The sequence below is a fragment of the Hyla sarda genome, chromosome 1 (genome assembly GCF_029499605.1).
Source record: "Hyla sarda isolate aHylSar1 chromosome 1, aHylSar1.hap1, whole genome shotgun sequence".
Classification (NCBI taxonomy): domain Eukaryota; kingdom Metazoa; phylum Chordata; class Amphibia; order Anura; family Hylidae; genus Hyla; species Hyla sarda.
The window spans coordinates 268,534,349-268,553,007 of NC_079189.1; the positions used below are offsets into that span (position 1 = coordinate 268,534,349).

At 45.0% G+C, this 18,659-nt stretch overlaps 1 protein-coding gene across 2 annotated transcripts in view; it reads left to right on the forward strand.

Annotated features, from left to right (window-relative positions):
* The window catches only part of CHAF1A (chromatin assembly factor 1 subunit A), a 413,519-nt gene that overhangs the window by 106,665 nt on the left and 288,195 nt on the right, over positions 1-18,659 (forward strand). For both annotated transcript variants that reach the window (XM_056572104.1, XM_056572113.1), the window contains exon 4: positions 1,326-1,552. In XM_056572104.1, coding sequence (XP_056428079.1) covers positions 1,326-1,552 — 227 coding nt within the window. The remainder of the gene's footprint in view (positions 1-1,325; positions 1,553-18,659) is intronic.

An 18,659-nucleotide genomic window follows, 5' to 3' on the forward strand; every position in this document is an offset into this window, starting at 1 on the left:
GAAAATCGCTGCTATACTTTTGAAGCCCTCTGATGTCTTCCAAAAGTAAAAACATGTTAACTTTATGTCAAAATAAAGTAGACCTATTGTATTTGTAAATCAATATAAAATTTATTTGGAATATCAATTTTCCTTACAAGCAGAGCGTTCCAAAGTTAGAAAAATGCTAAATTTTCTAAATTTTCATGAAATTTGGGTTCTTTTCAAAAAAAGTAACGATGAAAATTTACCACTAACTTAAAGGAGAATATGTCACGAAAAAACAATCACAGAATCAGAATAATCAGTAAGAGCATCTTAGTTATTAATGCTTAAAGTGACAGTGGTCATAATTGCAAAAAATGGCACCTTCCTTAAGGTGAAAATAAGCTGCGTCCTTAAGGGGTTAAATGCGACAAAAACCATTTCAGAAAAACTCACTCTCCAAAATCCCACTGTTGCTCCTTTCCTTCTGAGCCCTCCGAATACTTGACATACACACATGAGGCATTTCCTTACTAGAGAGAAATTGAGTTACACATTTTAGGAAGATTTCTCTCCTTTTTCCCCTATTGGGTCTACAAGAACATGCCAGTGTAAAAATGAAGATTTTGAATTTTCTCCAATTTGCTGCTATTCCTATGAAACACCTAAAGGGTTAACAAACCTTTTGAATGTCACTTTGAATACTTTGAGGGGTGTACTTTTTGTAATGGTGTAATTTATGGGGTATTTTTTAATATGAAGGCCCTTCAAATCCACTTCAAACTGAACTGGTCTCTGAAATTTCGATTTTGAAAATTTTGTGAAAAATTATAAAATTGCTGCTATACTTTGAAGCCCTCTGATGTCTTCCAAAAGTAGAAACATGTCAACTTTATGTTGCAAACATAAAGTAGACATATTGTATATGGGAATCGATAGTTTATTTATAATCATTTTCCTTATAAGCCGAGAGCTTCAAAGTTAAATAAAATGCAAAATTTTCAATCTTTTTCATAAAATTTTGGAAGTTTTCACAAAGAAATGATGCAAGTATCGACAATTTTACCACTAACATAAAGTAGAATATGTCTCGAAAAAACGATTTCGGAATCAAATGAAAGGTAAAAGTATCAGAGTGCTTAAATTGAAAATGCTTAAAGTGACAGTGGTCAGATGTGCAAAAAATGGCCGGGTACTACACTGAAAATTGGCTGGGTCCTTAAGGGGTTAAGGTCAAAATGAGCTTAGTCCTTAAGGAGTTAAAAGCAGTCCCTCTTGCCTTATATACAACAGCTTTTGATCAATAAGAGATGAATTAGGAAGTTTAACATTAACATGTTGTTCATACTTGATTTTTGCAGAGCAAAGAACAGCAAGAAAAGAAACATATTTCAGAGGCTGTAAAAGAGAGAGTCAGAATAAAGGAAGAAGAAAAGCTTGCTAAGGAAGAAGTTAGGAAAAAGAAGAAAGAAGAGAGAGAGTTGAAAGCAAAAGAGCGGAAAGTGAAAAAAGAAAAGGAGAACAAGGAAAAAGCTGAAAAGCTTCGACTAAAAGAGGAAAAGAAAAAAGAGAAGCTTGAAGCTATGGAGTAAGTACTTATTGGCCTATGTTTTGATGAGTTTACAGTTTAATCTAATGCAGTTCTTCCTGCTTTATAGTCATAACAATGACTCCTTTTGATGTGCATTCTCTGTAAACAAGAAGTCATAGTTCAGTGCCTGCAACTGTGCAGCCATTTTGGTTGAAGGTAATTTAATTGTTGTAGAATGACCAATGTATCACATGGATTTAGAGCCTGACTCTGCTTTGCTCATATGAGTAACCCCACATTTTGGGAAAAATGGTGTCTAAAGGTAAGTAATTTATGAATCTGTTGTGGAGACACAAGCTCAGTCATCGTCCATCTTGTTACACTGTCACTTAGCAGCTTCTGCGGCACATACCTGCGGACCGGGACCGGCGGCAGGCAGGTGGAGGAGGCGGCGTCGGCATCAGAGGCAGCAGTGAAGATCGCTGTAAAGTGAGCTTCACTGCTGCTTCTAGGAGTTTTGAAACTACAACTCCCAGTATGCCCTTCGGGTGTCTGATCATGCTGAGAGTTGTAGTTTTGTAACATCTGGAGGCACACGGGTTGGGAAACACGGAGTTAAGTAACAAACGCTGTTTTGCAACCAGTGTGCCTCCAGCTGTTGCATAACTACAACCCCCATCATGCACGGACAGCCAAAGGGCATGCTGGAAGTTGTAGTAGTAGTATGCCTCCAGCTGTTGCATAGCTAAAAGTCCCAGCATGCCCTTCTGCTGTCGCTGCATGCTGAGTTGTAGTTTTGCAACAGCTGGAGGTTTGTCCCCCACAGGGTACATTCACATGGGCGGGGGTTTACAGTGAGTTTCTCACTGCAAGTTGGAGATGCAGCAAATTTTCCGCTGCAGCTCAAACTCCCAGAGGGAAACTCGCTGTGAATCTCCGCCAGTGTGAATGTACCTTAAAAACACTACACTAATAAATAAGGGGTAAAACACTACATATACACATACCGCTACAGCTACCCCCCCCCCCCCTTTTACCAATAACAATGAAAAACATCTGGTACAGTACAGTTTCCAAAACGGAGCCTGCAGCTGTTGCAAAACAACAACTCCCATTATTCCTGGATAGCCATTGACTGTCGAGGCATGCTGTCAGTTTTTCAACAGCTGGATGTACCCTGTTTGGGTATCACTGGCATAGAATACTCCTATGTCCACCCCTATGCAAATCCCTAATTTAGACCTCAAAGACGCATGGCGCTCTGTCACTTTGGAGCCCTGTTGTATTTCCAGGCAACAGTTTAGGGCCACATATGGGATATTTTCGTACTCGGGAGAAATTGCCTAACAAATTTTGGGGGGCTTTCTCCTTTACCCCTTATGAAAAGGTAAAGTTGGGGTCTACTCCAACATGTTGTATGTAAAAAAAAAAATTTGCTGGCTGGTGTTGCCCCATACTTTTGTTTTTTGTAAAATTTTCACAAGAGGTAAAGGGTAAAAAAAAAAAAATGTTGTAATGCTATTTCTCCTGAGTACAGAAATACCCCATATGTGCATGTAAAATGCTCTGCGGGCGCATAACAAGGCTCAGGAGTGAGCGTACCATGTACATTTGAGGTGATTTGCACAGGGGTGGTTGATCATTACAGCGGTTCTGGCATAAACATACACACAAAAAACCCACATGTGACCCCATTTTGTAAACTACACCCCTTAACCCCTTAAGGACTGAGCCCTTTTTCACCTTAAGGACTCGGCCATTTTTTGCAAATCTGACCACTGGCACTTTTAACATTAATAACTCTGGGATGCTTTTAGTTATCATTCTGATTCCGAGATTGTTTTTTCGTGACATATTGTACTTTAACGTAGTGGTAAAATTTTTTGGTAACTTGCATCCTTTCTTGGTGAAAAATCCCAAAATTTGATGAAAAATTTGAAAATTTTGCATTTTTCTAACTTTGAAGCTCTCTGCTTGTAAGTAAAATGGATATTCAAAATAATTTTTTTTTTTTATTCACATATACAATATGTCTACTTTATATTTGCATCATAAAATTGATGAGTTTTTACTTTTGGAAGACACCAGAGGGCTTCAAAGTTCCGCAGCAATTTTCCAATTCTTCACAAAATTTGGAAACTCGCTTTTTTTCAGGGACCAGTTCAGGTTTGAAGTGGATTTGAAGGGTCTTCATATTAGAAATACCCCATAAATGACCCCATTATAAAAACTGCACCCCCAAAAGTATTCAAAATGACATTCAGTAAGTGTTTTAACCCTTTACGGGTTTCACAGGAATAGCAGCAAAGTGAAGGAGAAAATACACAATCTTCATTTTTTACACTCGCATGTTCTTGTAGACCCAATTTTTGAATTTTTGCAAGGGGTAAAAAGGAGAAAATTTTTACTTGTATTTGAAACCCAATTTCTCTCTAGTAAGCACATACCTCCTATGTCTATGTTAATTGTTCGGCGGGCGCAGTAGAGGGCTCAGAAGGGAAGGAGCGTCAAATGGTTTTTGGGGGGCATGTCACCTTTAGGAAGCCCCTATGGTGCCAGAACTGCAAAAAACCCCACATGGCATACCATTTTGGAAACTAGACCCCTCAGGGAACGTAACAAGGGGTAATGTGAACCTTAATACCCCACAGGTGATTCACGACTTTTGCATATGTAAAAAAAAAAAAATTTTTTTACCTAAAATGCTTGGTTTCCCTAAAGTTTTACATTTTTAAAAAGGGTAATAGCAGAAAATACACCCCAAAATTTGAAGACCAATTTCTCCCGATTCAGAAAACACCCCATATGGGGGTGAAAAGTGCTCTGCTGGCGCACTACAGGTCTCAGAAGAGAAGGAGTCACATTTGGCTTTTTTGAAGGAAATTTTGCTCTGGGGGCATGCCGCATTTAGGAAGCCCCTATGGTGCCAGGACCGCAAAAAATACCCACATGGCATACCATTTTGGAAACTAGACCCCTCGGGGAATGTAACAAGGGGTTAAGTGAACCTTAATACCCTACAGGTGTTTCACGACTTTTGCATATGTAAAAAAAAATAAAAAAATTTACCTAAAATGCTTGGTTTCCCAAAAAATTTACATTTATACAAAGGGTTAAAGCAGAAAATACCCCCCAAAATTTGAAGGCCAATTTCTCCCGATTCAGAAAACACCCCATATGGGGGTGAAAAGTGCTCTGTTGGCGCATTACAGGTCTCAGAAGAGAAGGAGTCACATTTGGCTTTTTGAAAGCAAATTTTGCTCTGGGGGCATGCCGCATTTAGGATGCCCCTATGGTGCCAGGACCGCAAAAAATACCCACATGGCATACCATTTTGGAAACTAGAGCCCTCGGGGAATGTAACAAGGGGTTAAGTGAACCTTAATACCCCACAGGCGTTTCACGACTATTGCATATGTAAAAAAAATTAAAAATTTTTTACCTAAAATGCTTCTTTTCCCAAAAACTTTACATTTTTAAAAAGGGTAAAAGCAGAAAATACCCCCCAAAATTTGAAGCCCAATTTCTCCCGAGTACGGCGATACCCCATATGTGACCCTAAACTGTTGCCTTGAAATACGACAGGGCTCCAAAGTGAGAGCGCCATGCGCATTTGAGGCCTAAATTAGGGATTGCATAGGGGTGGACATAGGGGTATTCTACGCCAGTGATTCCCAAACAGGGTGCCTACAGCTGTTGCAAAACTCCCAGCATGCCTGGACAGTCAACGGCTGTCCGACAATACTGGGAGTTGTTGTTTTGCAACAGCTGGAGGCTCCGTTTTGGAAACCATGGCGTACCAGACGTTTTTCATTTTTATTGGGGAGGGGGGCTGTGTAGGGGTATGTGTATATGTAGTGTTTTTTACTTTTTATTTTATTTTTTGTGTTAGTGTAGTGTAGTGTTTTTAGGGTACAGTCGCACGGGTGGGGGTTCACAGTAGTTTCTCGCTGGCAGTTTGAGCTGTTGCAGAAAATTTGCGGCAGCTCAAACTTGCAGCCCGATACTTGCTGTAATCCTCCGCCCATGTGAGTGTACCCTGTACGTTCACATTGGGGGGGGGGGACATCCAGCTGTTGCATAACTACAACTCCCAGCATGCGCTGACAGACTGTACATGCTGAGAGTTTTAGTTTTGCAACAGCTGTAGGCACACTGGTTATGTATCACGGAGTTTGTGACCTTACTCAGTGTTTCAAAACCAGTGTGCCTCCAGCTGTTGCAAAACTACAACTCCCAGCATGTACGGTGCATGGTGTAAGGTGACTGCTGGGAGTTGTAGTTTGCAACAGCTGGAGGCACACCGGTCGTGAAACACTGAGTTAGGTAAAAAAAAACTCTGAGTTTCACAACCAGTGTGCCTTCAGCTGTTGCAAAACTACAACTCTCAGCAGTCACCGACAGCCAACGGGCATGCTGGGAGTTGTAGTTATGCAACCAGCAGATGCACCACTACAACTCCCAGCATGCACTTTAGCTGTTTGTGCAAGCTGGGAGTTGTAGTTATACAACAGCTGAAGGTACACTTCCATAGAAATAATGTGCCTCCAGCTGTTGCAAAACCATAAGTCCCAGCATGCCCATAAGGGAATGCTGGGAGTTGTGGTGGTCTGCCTCCTGCTGTTGCATAACTACAGCTCCCAGCATGCCCTTTTTGCATGCTGGGAGCTGTTGCTAAGCAACAGCAGGAGGCTGTAACTCACCTCCTGCTGCTGCTCCATCACAGGCTGTCCCTCGCCGCCGCCATCGCTCCTGGGGCCCCGATCCCAACATGGACACCGGGGATCGGGGTCCCCAGCACCCGGGGTCGTCTTCCCGCACCCGCTCACGCCCTCCGGAAGAGGGGCGGAGCGGGTGCGGGAGTGACGCCCGCAGCAGGCGCCCTGATTGGTCGGCCGGTAATCCGGCCAACGAATCAGGGCGATCGTGAGGTGGCACCAGTGCCACCTCACCCCTGCAGGCTCTGGCTGTTCGGGGCCGTCGGAGACGGCCCCGAACAGCCAGTAATTCCGGGTCACCGGGTCACTGGAGACCCGATTGACCCGGAATCGCCGCAGATCGCTGGACTGAATTGTCCAGCGATCTGCGGCGATCGCCGACATGGGGGGGCATAATGACCCCCCTGGGCGATATGCCGGGATGCCTGCTGAACGATTTCAGCAGGCATCCGGCTCCGGTCCCCAACCGGCTAGCGGTGGGGGCCGGAATTCCCACGGGCGTATGGATACGCCCTGCGTCCTTAAGGACTCGGGATGCAGGGCGTATCCATACGCCCTGCGTCCTTAAGAGGTTAAAGTGGTACGCCCCTGGAAATTTTGTTTTCTCTATCTGCTCCGTTGGGGGGGACACAGACCATGGGTGTATGCTGCTGTCTCTAGGAGGTATAACACTATGGCACTAAAGTCGGCTCCTCCCAGCAGGATATACCCGCCTCCAGGCCCTGAGCTAATCCGTTTTAGCTTAGTGTCTGAAGGAGGTGGACATGGTTTGGATTTCTCCAGACCAGGTCTTATGTTTTTTTTGTTTTCCTAGTTAGGGAATGTGTTGGCTTTTTATTCCTTTCTCTTTCATGTTTTCAGGTGGGGACTCAGGAACTGCTGCTCACAGTTTCCCCCTAGCGATTGAGGGGGCACAGACATTGCGTATATGCGCTGTTAACCCCTCTCGCCAACGGTCAGCGCCTGGGGTTGTACCTCATGGGTCCGTGTCCCCCTGTTCCCTGCTCGCCTTGCTCTCACATGGTAGCTCGGCGTGACGCAGGTGACAGAAAGCTGACTGAAGACTCCACAGAAGACTCCATTAGGTAAGCTCTTCTGACTGAGGTGAGTATATACCTTTCTCCCTTAGGTGCTGACTCGCAACCTCTGGAGACCCTCAGTTCTGGGCCCACCTTTCAGGGTCTAATGGGGCTGGCCGGTGCTGGGATCTTAATCTTTATTATTCTGGGAAGAGCAGTGGCATATTGGGAAGGAATGGCTTAGTTTTTCTCTGCACGTGTGTGTTACTGTGCACGTGTGTGTGTTACTATGCGGCTGACAGCCGCGGCGCTTGTACTGTACGGGCGCATGAAGCGCCGACTGACTTTCACTTCGGCAGCAGACTGCTGCCGGAGCATATCACTCTTGCCCGCTCACTTCCCCGCGAGCGCATATGCGGACGACATGTGCGCTCGGGGCAAGGAACGGGGGCCATTATTCTCTTCTCCGTTATTTCGGCGACCGAGGCATTATAGCTCCGCCCACAGGGCCGCCGGAGCTTACTGGAGGCGCGAATCGTCCTCCACGCGATGCTGGTGGCAGGGGCCAATAAGACAGTACCCCTGCTCCAGGAATGCCCCTCTCCGGCTATTGACTAGTCTGTTTCTCCTCTGTCTACATAGAGCGGAGTTTCTTCACAGCAGGGACAGAGTGTTACAGTGTTGGGGTTAAAACTTTACTGCCACAGGGGACACAAATCTGTTCCTCCCTCTAAACAGACAACTGGACTGTTAGTCTACTATTTTGTCTGTATGACATGTAATTTCAAAAATGCCTGGTTCTGCTGAACCCCCTGGCTCTACCTGCTCCACTGCTCCCCCAGACCCCCTAGCTCCCCGGATGTTACAGTTCTGGTGGATTCGGCCGCCCCTCCAGCCTGGGTTCTTCCTATCCCAGTATATGGCTGACTTAACTAAAGTCTCTCTTTCGGTGGCTGAGGCCTCCCGTGACCTGGTGTCTGCCGTCTGCCTCACGCTCTCACAAGCGTACTAGGGGTGCTTCTTCTGACTCTTACATTGAGTCTTCAGGTCTCAGCCCCCCCCCCCCCCCCCGTGTCATCTGGTCACAGACGTAGCTCCTCCAGAGGATGTTCCTGGAGTCGCCGCTCTGCCTCGCCAGAGCCGCGTACCCGGTCAGGGTCGCCCCCCCCCCCCCCCTCCAGGGCTGCCTCCACTCGTTCACATTCTCCTGGTGAACTGGCGGATGAGGCTACCGAATCGGCATCTGACTCAGAGGACCGCTCGGATACAGTTGAAACGGTGAACTCATAGGTTGCGGTCATAAGAGACACCTTTCACTTAGAGGACCCAGGATCTTCGGACGTGAGTCCTGAAGTATCCTTTCATCGTGCTAAACCAGCACCTCAAAGATTCAGCTCTCACGCTGAACTTGACATCCTTCTGGAATCTGCATGGAGACATCCGGACAAGAGGTTCCCTGGAATGAAGAGGGTTCAAGGGCATTACCCATTCGCCAAGGACCTTGCCTCTAGGGTGGTTTCCCCTCTCACAGTGGATCCACCAATTTCCCGCCTCTCTAAGGCTACTACTCTGCCGCGTCCGTCTTCGAGGTTGGACACAACTGTTCCGGACGTTTTGCGGCCAAGTGGGCAACCGCCATCCCACTTCCGTATGAGGTGAAGCCCCCACAGGCAGATTTTTCTCGGGTGGGAGGTCATCTTACTTTTTCAAGACATTTGGACCACACACATTCAGACGTCCTGAGCCCCCCCCTGGTCTCCTTCTCTGGCGAAGCAGTTTCGGGAGGCCCTCCATTCCCTGCTCAGGGAGTATTGCCCTGTTCCTCCAGGGGAATGTTTTCTGTTTCTATTCCAATCTTTGTGGTCCCCAAGGAAGGCGGTTCTGTCCGACCAATTCTGGACCTCAAGTGTCTCAACCGTCATCATCTCCGCCGCTTCCGAATGGAATCTCTCCATTCGGTAGTGGCATTCATGGAACAAAGGGAGTTTCTTTCTTCGGTGGTCATCAAGGATGCCTACCTCCAATATTTCCCGGCCATCAGCGGTACCTCCGCTTTGCGATTCCGGAGGGGCATTTTCAAATCATAGCCCTCTCCTTTGGTCTGGCCTCGGCTCCCCGGGTCTTGACCAAGATCCTTGCGCCAGTAATAGCCCTGTTGCGGTCGAGAGGAGTCTCGGTGATCCTTACCTGGACGACCTAATCAAGGTTCCCACCAGAGTTCAGACTCTAGAGAATGTGGATCTCACTCTCCAGACACTGAATCGTTTCGGGTGGATGGTCAACCGGGACAAGTCTGTCCTCTCTCCCACCCAGTCTCTGATCTTCTTGGGACTTCATTTCAACACGGCCTCTGCCCGGATTTGCCTTCCGCCGGACAAATGTCTGACACTTCTGTCAGGAGTCCGCTCTCTTCGGGCTCAGGCCCCAGTTTCCATCTGCAATTACATGGAAGTCTTGTGTCGGATGGTAGCGGCCATGGAAGCCGTACCCTTTGCCCAGTTTCATTACCGTCCCCTTCAACTGGCGATTCTCTCTCGATGGAACAGATCTCCTCTGTCTCTCGGTCGCAAGATTACTCTCCCTCGTCGGATCCGTCAGACTCTACTCTGGTGGCTCCGCTCCCCCCTTCTTCTTCAGGGGCGATCATTTCTTCCCCTCCACTGGCAGGTAGTTACAACGAATGCCAATCTGTCGGGCTGGGGCGGTGTGTTCAGGGACTGGACGGTTCAAGGCCTCTGTGGACCTCTTCGCGTCAGACACAAATGGAAGGATCTTCCGATTGTGCCAAGTTCCGGGACCGCTGGCTCTAGCCGTGGATGCCCTAGTGATTCCTTGGGCGGGATTTGCTCTGCCTTATCTATTCCCCCTTCCGCTCCTTCCCAAGGTTCTGAGGAAGCCCAGAGCGGAGGACGTTCCCGACATACTGGTAGCTCCAGATTGGCCCCGAAGGTCGTGGTACGCCGACGTGGTCAGGCTCTTGGACGACACTCCACTGCGCCTTCCATTTCGTTCGGACCTGCTATCTCTGGGTCCTCCTTGCCACCCCAATTTACAGTCGCTGCATTTGACGACATGGCGGTTGAGACCGCGGTTTTGAGAGCCTGCGGTTCTCTTCCCAAGTCATTTGCACCATGCTCAGGGCTTGCAAGCACTCCTCGGCGAAAATTTACCACCGTACCTGGCGGTCTTATTTTCGTTGGTGTGAAACTCGGGTCTTGTCTCCTGTTACTTTTTCTGTTCCCCGTCTTAAAGCAGAATTTTTTCTTTATCCCCTTGAGGGCCAAATCCATAAAAGGCCTCAGTATAAGGTATGTTAATAGCGAATAGCTCCATAAACATGGCGAAAAGTAATGGCGAAAGAGGACAACCCTGCCTTGTTCCTCTTTCAAGACAAAATGGGTCCGAGTGTACACATTAATATTTATTCTTGCAGTTGGGGTTGAGTAGATAGTCCTAACGGCCTGTGAAAAAACCTTCCCCATATCAAAGTAATCTAATATCTTTAAAAAGAAACCCCACTCCACCCTGTCGAAAGCTTTATTAGCATCCAGCGACAGGATGGAGTGGGGCTCCTCACTCACAGATTGAATAGTCAATACCCTATGTAGGTTTACTGCCATGTTCCTTCCTGCAACAAATCCTCTCTGATTTTTCTCCTATAATTTTGGGTAGAATTTTAAGTCTATTAGCCCATATTTTTGCAAATATCTTATAATCTGTGTTTAGTAACGAATTTGTGCAAAAATTCTCTATTTGGTCACTATTCCCCCCTTTCTTTGGAATTAAAACAATTATTGCTTCCAACATTGTGGGAGTTAATCTCCCTATTCTCAAGGATTCATAATAAACTTCCATCAAACAGGGTAATAGGACTTTACCAAACCTCCTATAAATTTCAAAACAGAATCTGTCCGATCCAGGCGCTGAGTTGCCTGAAAAGGACCTAAGGGCTTCCTGAACTTCTTCTTAGGGAAATATCCTTATCCAGTTTACTTCTATTCCACCCCCCCCCCCCCATCGTCAGTCCCTTTTCCTTTGCCAAATAGGCCTCCGTTTCTACCTCTATCCCTTTTACTTCTGATTTCTATAGTGTTTGATAGTATTCTACTGCCACAGAAATATTTCCATCCCCTCTCACAAACTTACCTTCTTTATTTTTAATCACATTAATTTCTTTAGTTTCTCTTTGATTTTTAATATTTGCTAACTATTTATTTGATTTACCTCCCTCTATAAGTCTCTTTTGCCCCCAGAAAAGAAGTCTATGCTGAGCCTTTTCCAAAATAAATTCTTTATACTTATTCTGGGCTATTTCAAGTTTAGTCCAATTTTCTTCCCCTGGAGCTTCTGCAAATTCACTCTCCCTCTTTTTAATTTCCTTTACCAGGGACTTTTCTTTATTTTTAACGTGTTTTTTTGACAAACAAAATGTTTTTAACCCCTTAAGGACCAAGCCCATTTTGGCCTTAAGGACAGAGCGTATTTTGCACATCTGACCACTGTCATTTTAAATATTAATGACTCTGGAATGCTTTTAGTTATCATTCTGATTCCGAGATTGTTTTTTTTTTTTTTTGTGACATATTCTACTTTAACGTAGTGGTAAATTTTTGTGGTAACTTGCATCCTTTCTTGGTGAAAAATTTGAACATTTTGCATTTTTCTAACTTTGAAGCTTTCTGCTTGTAAGGAAAATGTATATTACAAATAAAAAAAAAATTTGATTCACATATACAATATGTCTACTTTATGTTTGCATCATAAATTGACAAGTTTGTACTTTTGGGAGACATCAGAGGGCTTCAAAGTTCAGCAGCAATTTTCCAATTTTTCAAAAAATTTTCAAACTCCGTATTTTTCAGGGACCAGTTCAGGTTTGAAGTGGATTTGAAGGGTCTTCATATTAGAAATACCCCACAAATGACCGCATTATAAAAACTGCACCCCCCAAAGTATTCAAAATTAAACTCAATCAGCGTTTTAACCCTTTAGGTGTTTCACAGGAATAGCAGTAAAGTGAAGGAGAGAATTCACAATCTTCATTTTTTACACTCATGTTCTTGTAGACCCAAATTTTTATTTTTTACAAGGGGTAAAAGGAGAAAATTTATACTTCTATTTGTAGCCCAATTTCTCTCGAGTAAGCACATACCTCATGTCTATGTAAATTGTTCGGCGAACGCAGTAGAGGGCTCAGAAGCGAAGGAGAGACAAGGGGATTTTGGAGAGTAAGTTTTTCTGAAATGGTTTTTGGGGGGCATGTCCCATTTAGGAGGCCCCTATGGTGCCAGAACAGCGCAAAAGAAAAAAAAAAAACCCACATGGCATACCATTTTGGAAACTAGACCCCTTAATGAACGTAACAAGGAATTAAGTGAGCCTTAATACCCCACAGGTGTTTCACGACTTTTGCATATGTAAAAATAAATAAATGAATAAAAAATGTTTTCACTAAAATGTGTTTCCCCCCAAATTTCTAATTTTTGCAAGGGTTAATAGCAGAAAATAACCTCCAAAATTTGTAACCCCATCTGTTCTGAGTATGGAAGTACCCCATAAGTTGATCTGAAGTGCACTGCTGATGAACTACAATGCTCAGAAGAGTCATATTTGGCTTTTTGAGAGAGCAAATTTTGCTCGGGGGCATGTCTCATTTAGGAAGCCCCTATGGTGCCAGGACAGCAAAAAAAAAATTAAAAAAAAAACACACATGGCATACCATTTTGGAAACTAGATCCCTTTAGGAACGTAACAAGGGGTACAGTGAGCATTTACCCCCCACTGGTGTCTGACAGATCTTTGGAACAGTGGTCTGTGAAAATGAAAACTTTTGTACAGCCCACTGTTCCAAAGATCTGTCAGACACCTGTGGGGGGTAAATTCTCACTTCACCCCTCATTACATTCCGTGAGGGGTGTAGTTTCTCAAATGGGGTCACGTGTTTTTTATTTTTTATTTTTTTTATTTTGCGTTTGTCAAAACCGCTGTAACAATCGGCCACCCCTGTGCAAATCACCTCAAATGTACATGGTGCACTCTTCCTTCTGGGCCTGGTTGTTAGCCCCCAGAGCACTTTGTTCCCACATATGGGGTATCTCCGTAGTTGGGAGAAATTGCATTACAAATTTTGGGGGGCTTTTTTTTCCCTTTTACCTCTTGAGAAAATGTTAGGTATGGGGCAACACCAGCATGTTAGTGTAAAAAATAATTTTTTTTTACGCTAACATTCTGGTGTAGACCCCAACATTTCCTTTTCCTGAAGGGTTAAAGGAGAAATAGCCCCCGCAAACCTTGTAACGCAATTTCTCCCGAGTACGGCGATACCCCATATGTGGCCCTAAACTGTTTCCTTGAAATAAGACAGGGCTCTGAAGTGAGCGCCATGCGCATTTGAGGCCTAAATTAGGGATTTGCATAGTGGTGGACATAGGGGTATTCTACGCCAGTGATTCCCAAACAGGGTGCCTCCAGCTGTTGAAAAATTCCCAGCATGGGTGGACAGTCAATGGCTGTCCGGCAATACTGGGAGTTGCTGTTTTGCAACAGCTGGATGCTCTGCTTTGGAAATGAGTGGCGTAACGGGGGGGTACTGTGTAGGGGTATGTCTGTCGTGTTTTTAACTTTTTATTTTGTGGTAGTGTAGTGTTTTTAGGGTACAGTCACACGGGCAGGGGATTACAGTTTCACAGCGGAAAATTTGCTGCATCTCAAATGTGCAGCGAGAAACCCACTGTAAAACCCTCGCCCATGTGAATGTACCCTGTATGCATAGTCTGTTAGTGCATGCTGGGAGTTAGAGTTTTGCAACAGCTGGAGGCACACAGGTTAGGAAACACTGAGTTAGAAACAGACAATGTTTCCCAACCAGTGTGTCTCCAGTTGTGGCAAAACTACAACTCCCAGCATGCCCAGGCAGCCGAAGGGCATGCTGGGAGTTGTAGTTTTGCAACATCTGGAGGGCCAAAGTTAGGAGACAATTGTATAATGGTCTCCAATCTGTGCTCTTCCAGCTGTTGCAAAACTACAACTCCCAGCATGTACTGACCAGGCATGCTGGGAGTTGTAGTTCAGCAACATCTGAAGGGCCAGATGTTGCTGAACTACAACTCCCAGCATGCCTGGACAGTCAGTGCATGCTTTGAGTTGTAGTTTTGCAACAGCTGGAAGAGCACAGATAGGAGACCATTATACAATTGTCTCCTAACTGGGGCCCTCCAGATATTGAAAAACTACAACTCCCAGCGTGCCCAGACAGCCAAAGGCTGCCTGGGCATGCTGGGAGTTGTAGTTTTCAGACTCCCAGAAGCAGCAGAAGATCTTCACTGCTGCCTCTGAGGACCATGTACTTACCTGCCGGTCCCGCCGCAGCTCCTCCACGTGGCCAGTCCTGCCGCTGCTCCTCGGTCCCGCCGCTGCTCGAGGTAAGGCCGCCGATCCCAGCGTGTTATCCCACCTCCCCCCCCCATGCCGCAGGCCCCCGGGGATCTGAACTTTCACCCCCAGGTCACTGTGATTGGTCCACAGGGACCAATCACAGTGATCGCTGACCAGGACCATCAATGGTTGGTCCTGGGGGGTGAAGCAGAAGTTGTCTCCTGCTGGAAACAGCGGGACTTATGCTGGTTAACCCATGCGATGCTGCGCATTGCCGGGTTAACAATGTCATTTATAAACGTCGGGATGCGTGAATTCACTGCACAACCCGGCGTTTATATAGGACATTCTGCGGGAAGGGGTTAAACAAAATGCCCCTCAAAAAGGTCTTAAGGGCGTCCCAGACTATAAACAGGTTTGTGGAGTTTTTATTTATTTCCTAAAACCATCTAATTTCTTCTTCTACTCCATTCGTAACTGCATCTATTTCTAACCAATGTGGGTTAATTTTAATATTACTTTTATTTCCCACAACCTTTTCCCCATATTCATCAAAGTGTGGTCTGAGATTGATTTGGGTTCATAACTCATCTTACCCACTGCTCTCAAACCACTTTCATTAGTCAAAATCAGGTCAATCCTAGATGCAGTTTTATGTCGCGCTATAGCAATAGAATACATCTTTAGAGGGGTTCAAACATCGCCAGATCAGGGATGTGGAAATCCTATCGCCCGATGCCTGGGACAAGTAGTTTTGGGCGCCGGGCAGGTGAATTTTTTTTTTATAGATTTAGCCCTTTATCGGGCTAGCAGGGACAGACAGACTTCCCCCTTATTTTTCTTTAATTCCGGTGTGAGGTGCAGGAGCCGATGCAAGTCTGCACCTCACACCGGCACTCAGTGTATGGAGGGGGCAGTGGCGGCCCCCAACTGATTTCAGTAGCCGGGGGCCCCTGCTCAGAGCCCCCCCAGCCAGTGTGAGGGGATCTCAGGAGCGAGGGCAGAGCCCGAGGTTGCACGTCTGCAGGAGATGATTAAGCCACGGCCCCTCATCCCCCCCCCCCCCCCCCCCTCAAGGAGGATGGAGAGCGCAGCTCTGCATAATACAAGAAGGCAGGGGGAGAATGAGGACGTACACAGCTCCTCCTTCCCCCACACACAGCCTCTCCCTTCCCCCTGCTCTGTCTTCACAGGACCTCATTTATCACAGGGAGGTTTCAAGTATTCACGGGGAAAATACAGAGCGGGGAAAGGAGATGTGTGTAGGAGACTGCACGGGCTGGGGATTTCACCACACATCGGCTCAGGTGAGGAGGCTGAGCATGCAGGCGGCGGGAAGGGTGGTTCTATATGTATGATTGGGGGGGGGGGGGTGGGTGTTTATCAGTGGCGGCTGTATGTATGATGTGTGCATATGTATGGTGTATGTCTCATGTGTATATATGAATTGTATATGTGTATGGTGTCTGTGTATGTGTGATGTGTGTATGATTAGGGGGTGTATCAGTGGCGGGTGTATGTATAATGTGTGCATATGTATGTGTCATTTGTATATATGATGTGTGTATGGTGTATGTGTATGTAATATATGATGTGGGGGGGGGAAGCAGCGGCGGGTGTATGTGTTTATGTAATGTATGATATAGGGGGTAGGTGTATGTATGATGTGTGCATATGTATTGTGTGAGTATGTGTATATATGATGGGTGTATGGTATATGTGTAATGTGTGTATGTAATGTATGATGTGTCTATGTATTATGTATGTAATGTATAATATAGGGGGCAGTGGCCGTTGTATGTATATGTGTATGCATGTATGTTTTGTACAGGGGCGGACTGACAAGTGTTGCTGCCAGTTGTGCTATCTAATTTTATTTATTTTTAGCGGCTTCTGGCCACCCACACTAAATTGCACCCCCAGAATCCCACCCCTTCGTACTCACCCGCCGACCAAGAGCCCCACGGATGCACGCAGACACGCCCGAACCAAAACTACAACTCCCAGCATGTTGCATCATAACCTAAACTGTAGAACTATAAAGGGTAACATGCTGGGAGTTGTAGTGTTGGTTCGGGTCAGCTGCAGAGCCATAGGCTGTATCAGGGCATGCTGGATGTTGTAGTTACTAACTGCAATTCTCAGTATTCCTTGACACAGCCTATGGCTCTGCAGCTGACACGGACCAAAACTACAACTCCCAGCATTTTACACAATAACCTTAACTGTACTACTATACAGTGCAACATGCTGCAACACCCACACAACCATAGGCTGTATCAGGGCATGCTGGGAGTTTTAGTTATCTAGTAACTAAATGCAACTTCCACCATTTTCTGACACATAATTAGAGTAAATTAAATTCAGCACATATACTGGAGGAGCAGAACTACCCTCCCCCAGGCTATACACACAGGCGAGAATTACCATTATATTTTCCAAACTAGCATGTAAGAAAATATATCTCCTTTTTTTATCTATTTAGAGGAATCAATATTAATATTAATTTTCTCATGTATCAAAACTGTTATTCCAGCCTAATAACTTGAACCAAAGGATTAGGGAAAAACGTTTCACCCATTTTTTTTCAACAAGGTATATCGAGTCTTTAGTTAAGTGAGTTTCAATGATGCATATAATAGCAGACAAGTAACTGCTAATTCTATCAAAAATGGCTATTTTTTTCCCTCTCCTTCATGCCCCTTATATTCCAAACTATTAATTTACAAAAAAAACTTCCCACTCATCCAGAAACCTCATTCCCTCTCATACTCTCCTCTCCTTCTTCACACACGTGCCAGGCTGACCTCCCCTACCCCCTACCAACCCCCTCCTCCCCCCATCCCTGTTCTGGTCTGTCATTTTTTATCACGGAACCTCTACTTTACACTTAGCTCTGCCTTTCTCTCCCCCCCCATCTAAAATCCCTCCGTCTCCAACCATTTCCCACATTCTTTTGCTGACTGGAAAAACAATGTTTTATCATTATACACAATTCTTAGACGTGTTGGAAACAGTAAGGTGAAGGAGATATTTAAGTTGTGAAGCTGCTTCTTTATGTCCTTAAACTGCAATCTTTTTTTCTGGGTTTCTTTCGAGAAGTCTGGATATACTGAAATCAATGCGCTCCCATACATTATCTTCACTTTCTCCCTTGCAGCCTTCAATAGAAGATCTCAGTCAGATGAGCACATAAGTACTCGGGGGTGCTCCTGGAGCAGGTCTTCTAAACGGAACTCTGCGGGCTCTTTCTATAGTTGGCCATTTAGTAAATGTCTGTTCTCCAAATGTCTTTTAACCATTTTATACAATCTGATCCTTCTTTACCTTCTGGCAATCCAATAAGTCGAACATTCCCTCTCCTTGACCTGTCTTCTAATTCAGATACTTTACTTCTTAGAATATTATTCTCTCTCATTATCTCTTGATACTCATTTTTTTTACTCATCTGTCCCATTTTATTATCTATTTGGGGAATCAAGATCTCAATTTCTCCCACTCTTTAATTTTCTTCATATCCTCTCGAATTAAACCAACATCAGAACTCAGATATCCCACTTTTGTGGTTAGCTCTTCTAGAGATTTATTGCTTCTTTCTACTCCCCTCAATATAGAATTTAGAAGTTGTGAATTTGTTTCTCCATCCTCTCCCTCCTCTGTCCCTTCTTCCTCCTGAAGCACTGTATATCTAGAACCATTAGAGGCTTCACCATATTTTTGGAGCCTAGTTTTAATAGAGTCACGAGGTGATTTTAGAAACGTATCCAGTTTTCCATTATTTATAGATTCTCCAGAAGTTCCACCTCCAGATCTTCTGGGTTGAATTTTGGGGGCCATAGTAAAGAGAATTTTTATTTCCCTGAAAGAAGGGTAACCACAAAAAGAAACATAACAAGTTACATAGTTACATAGTTAGTATGGTTGAAAAAAGACATACGTCCATCAAGTCCAACCAGGGAATTGAAGTGAAGGGTGTAAGAGGATAAGGGAAAGGGATGTAGTTTTATAATTCTGCATAAGCATTAATGTTATTTTGTTCCAGGAATGTATCTA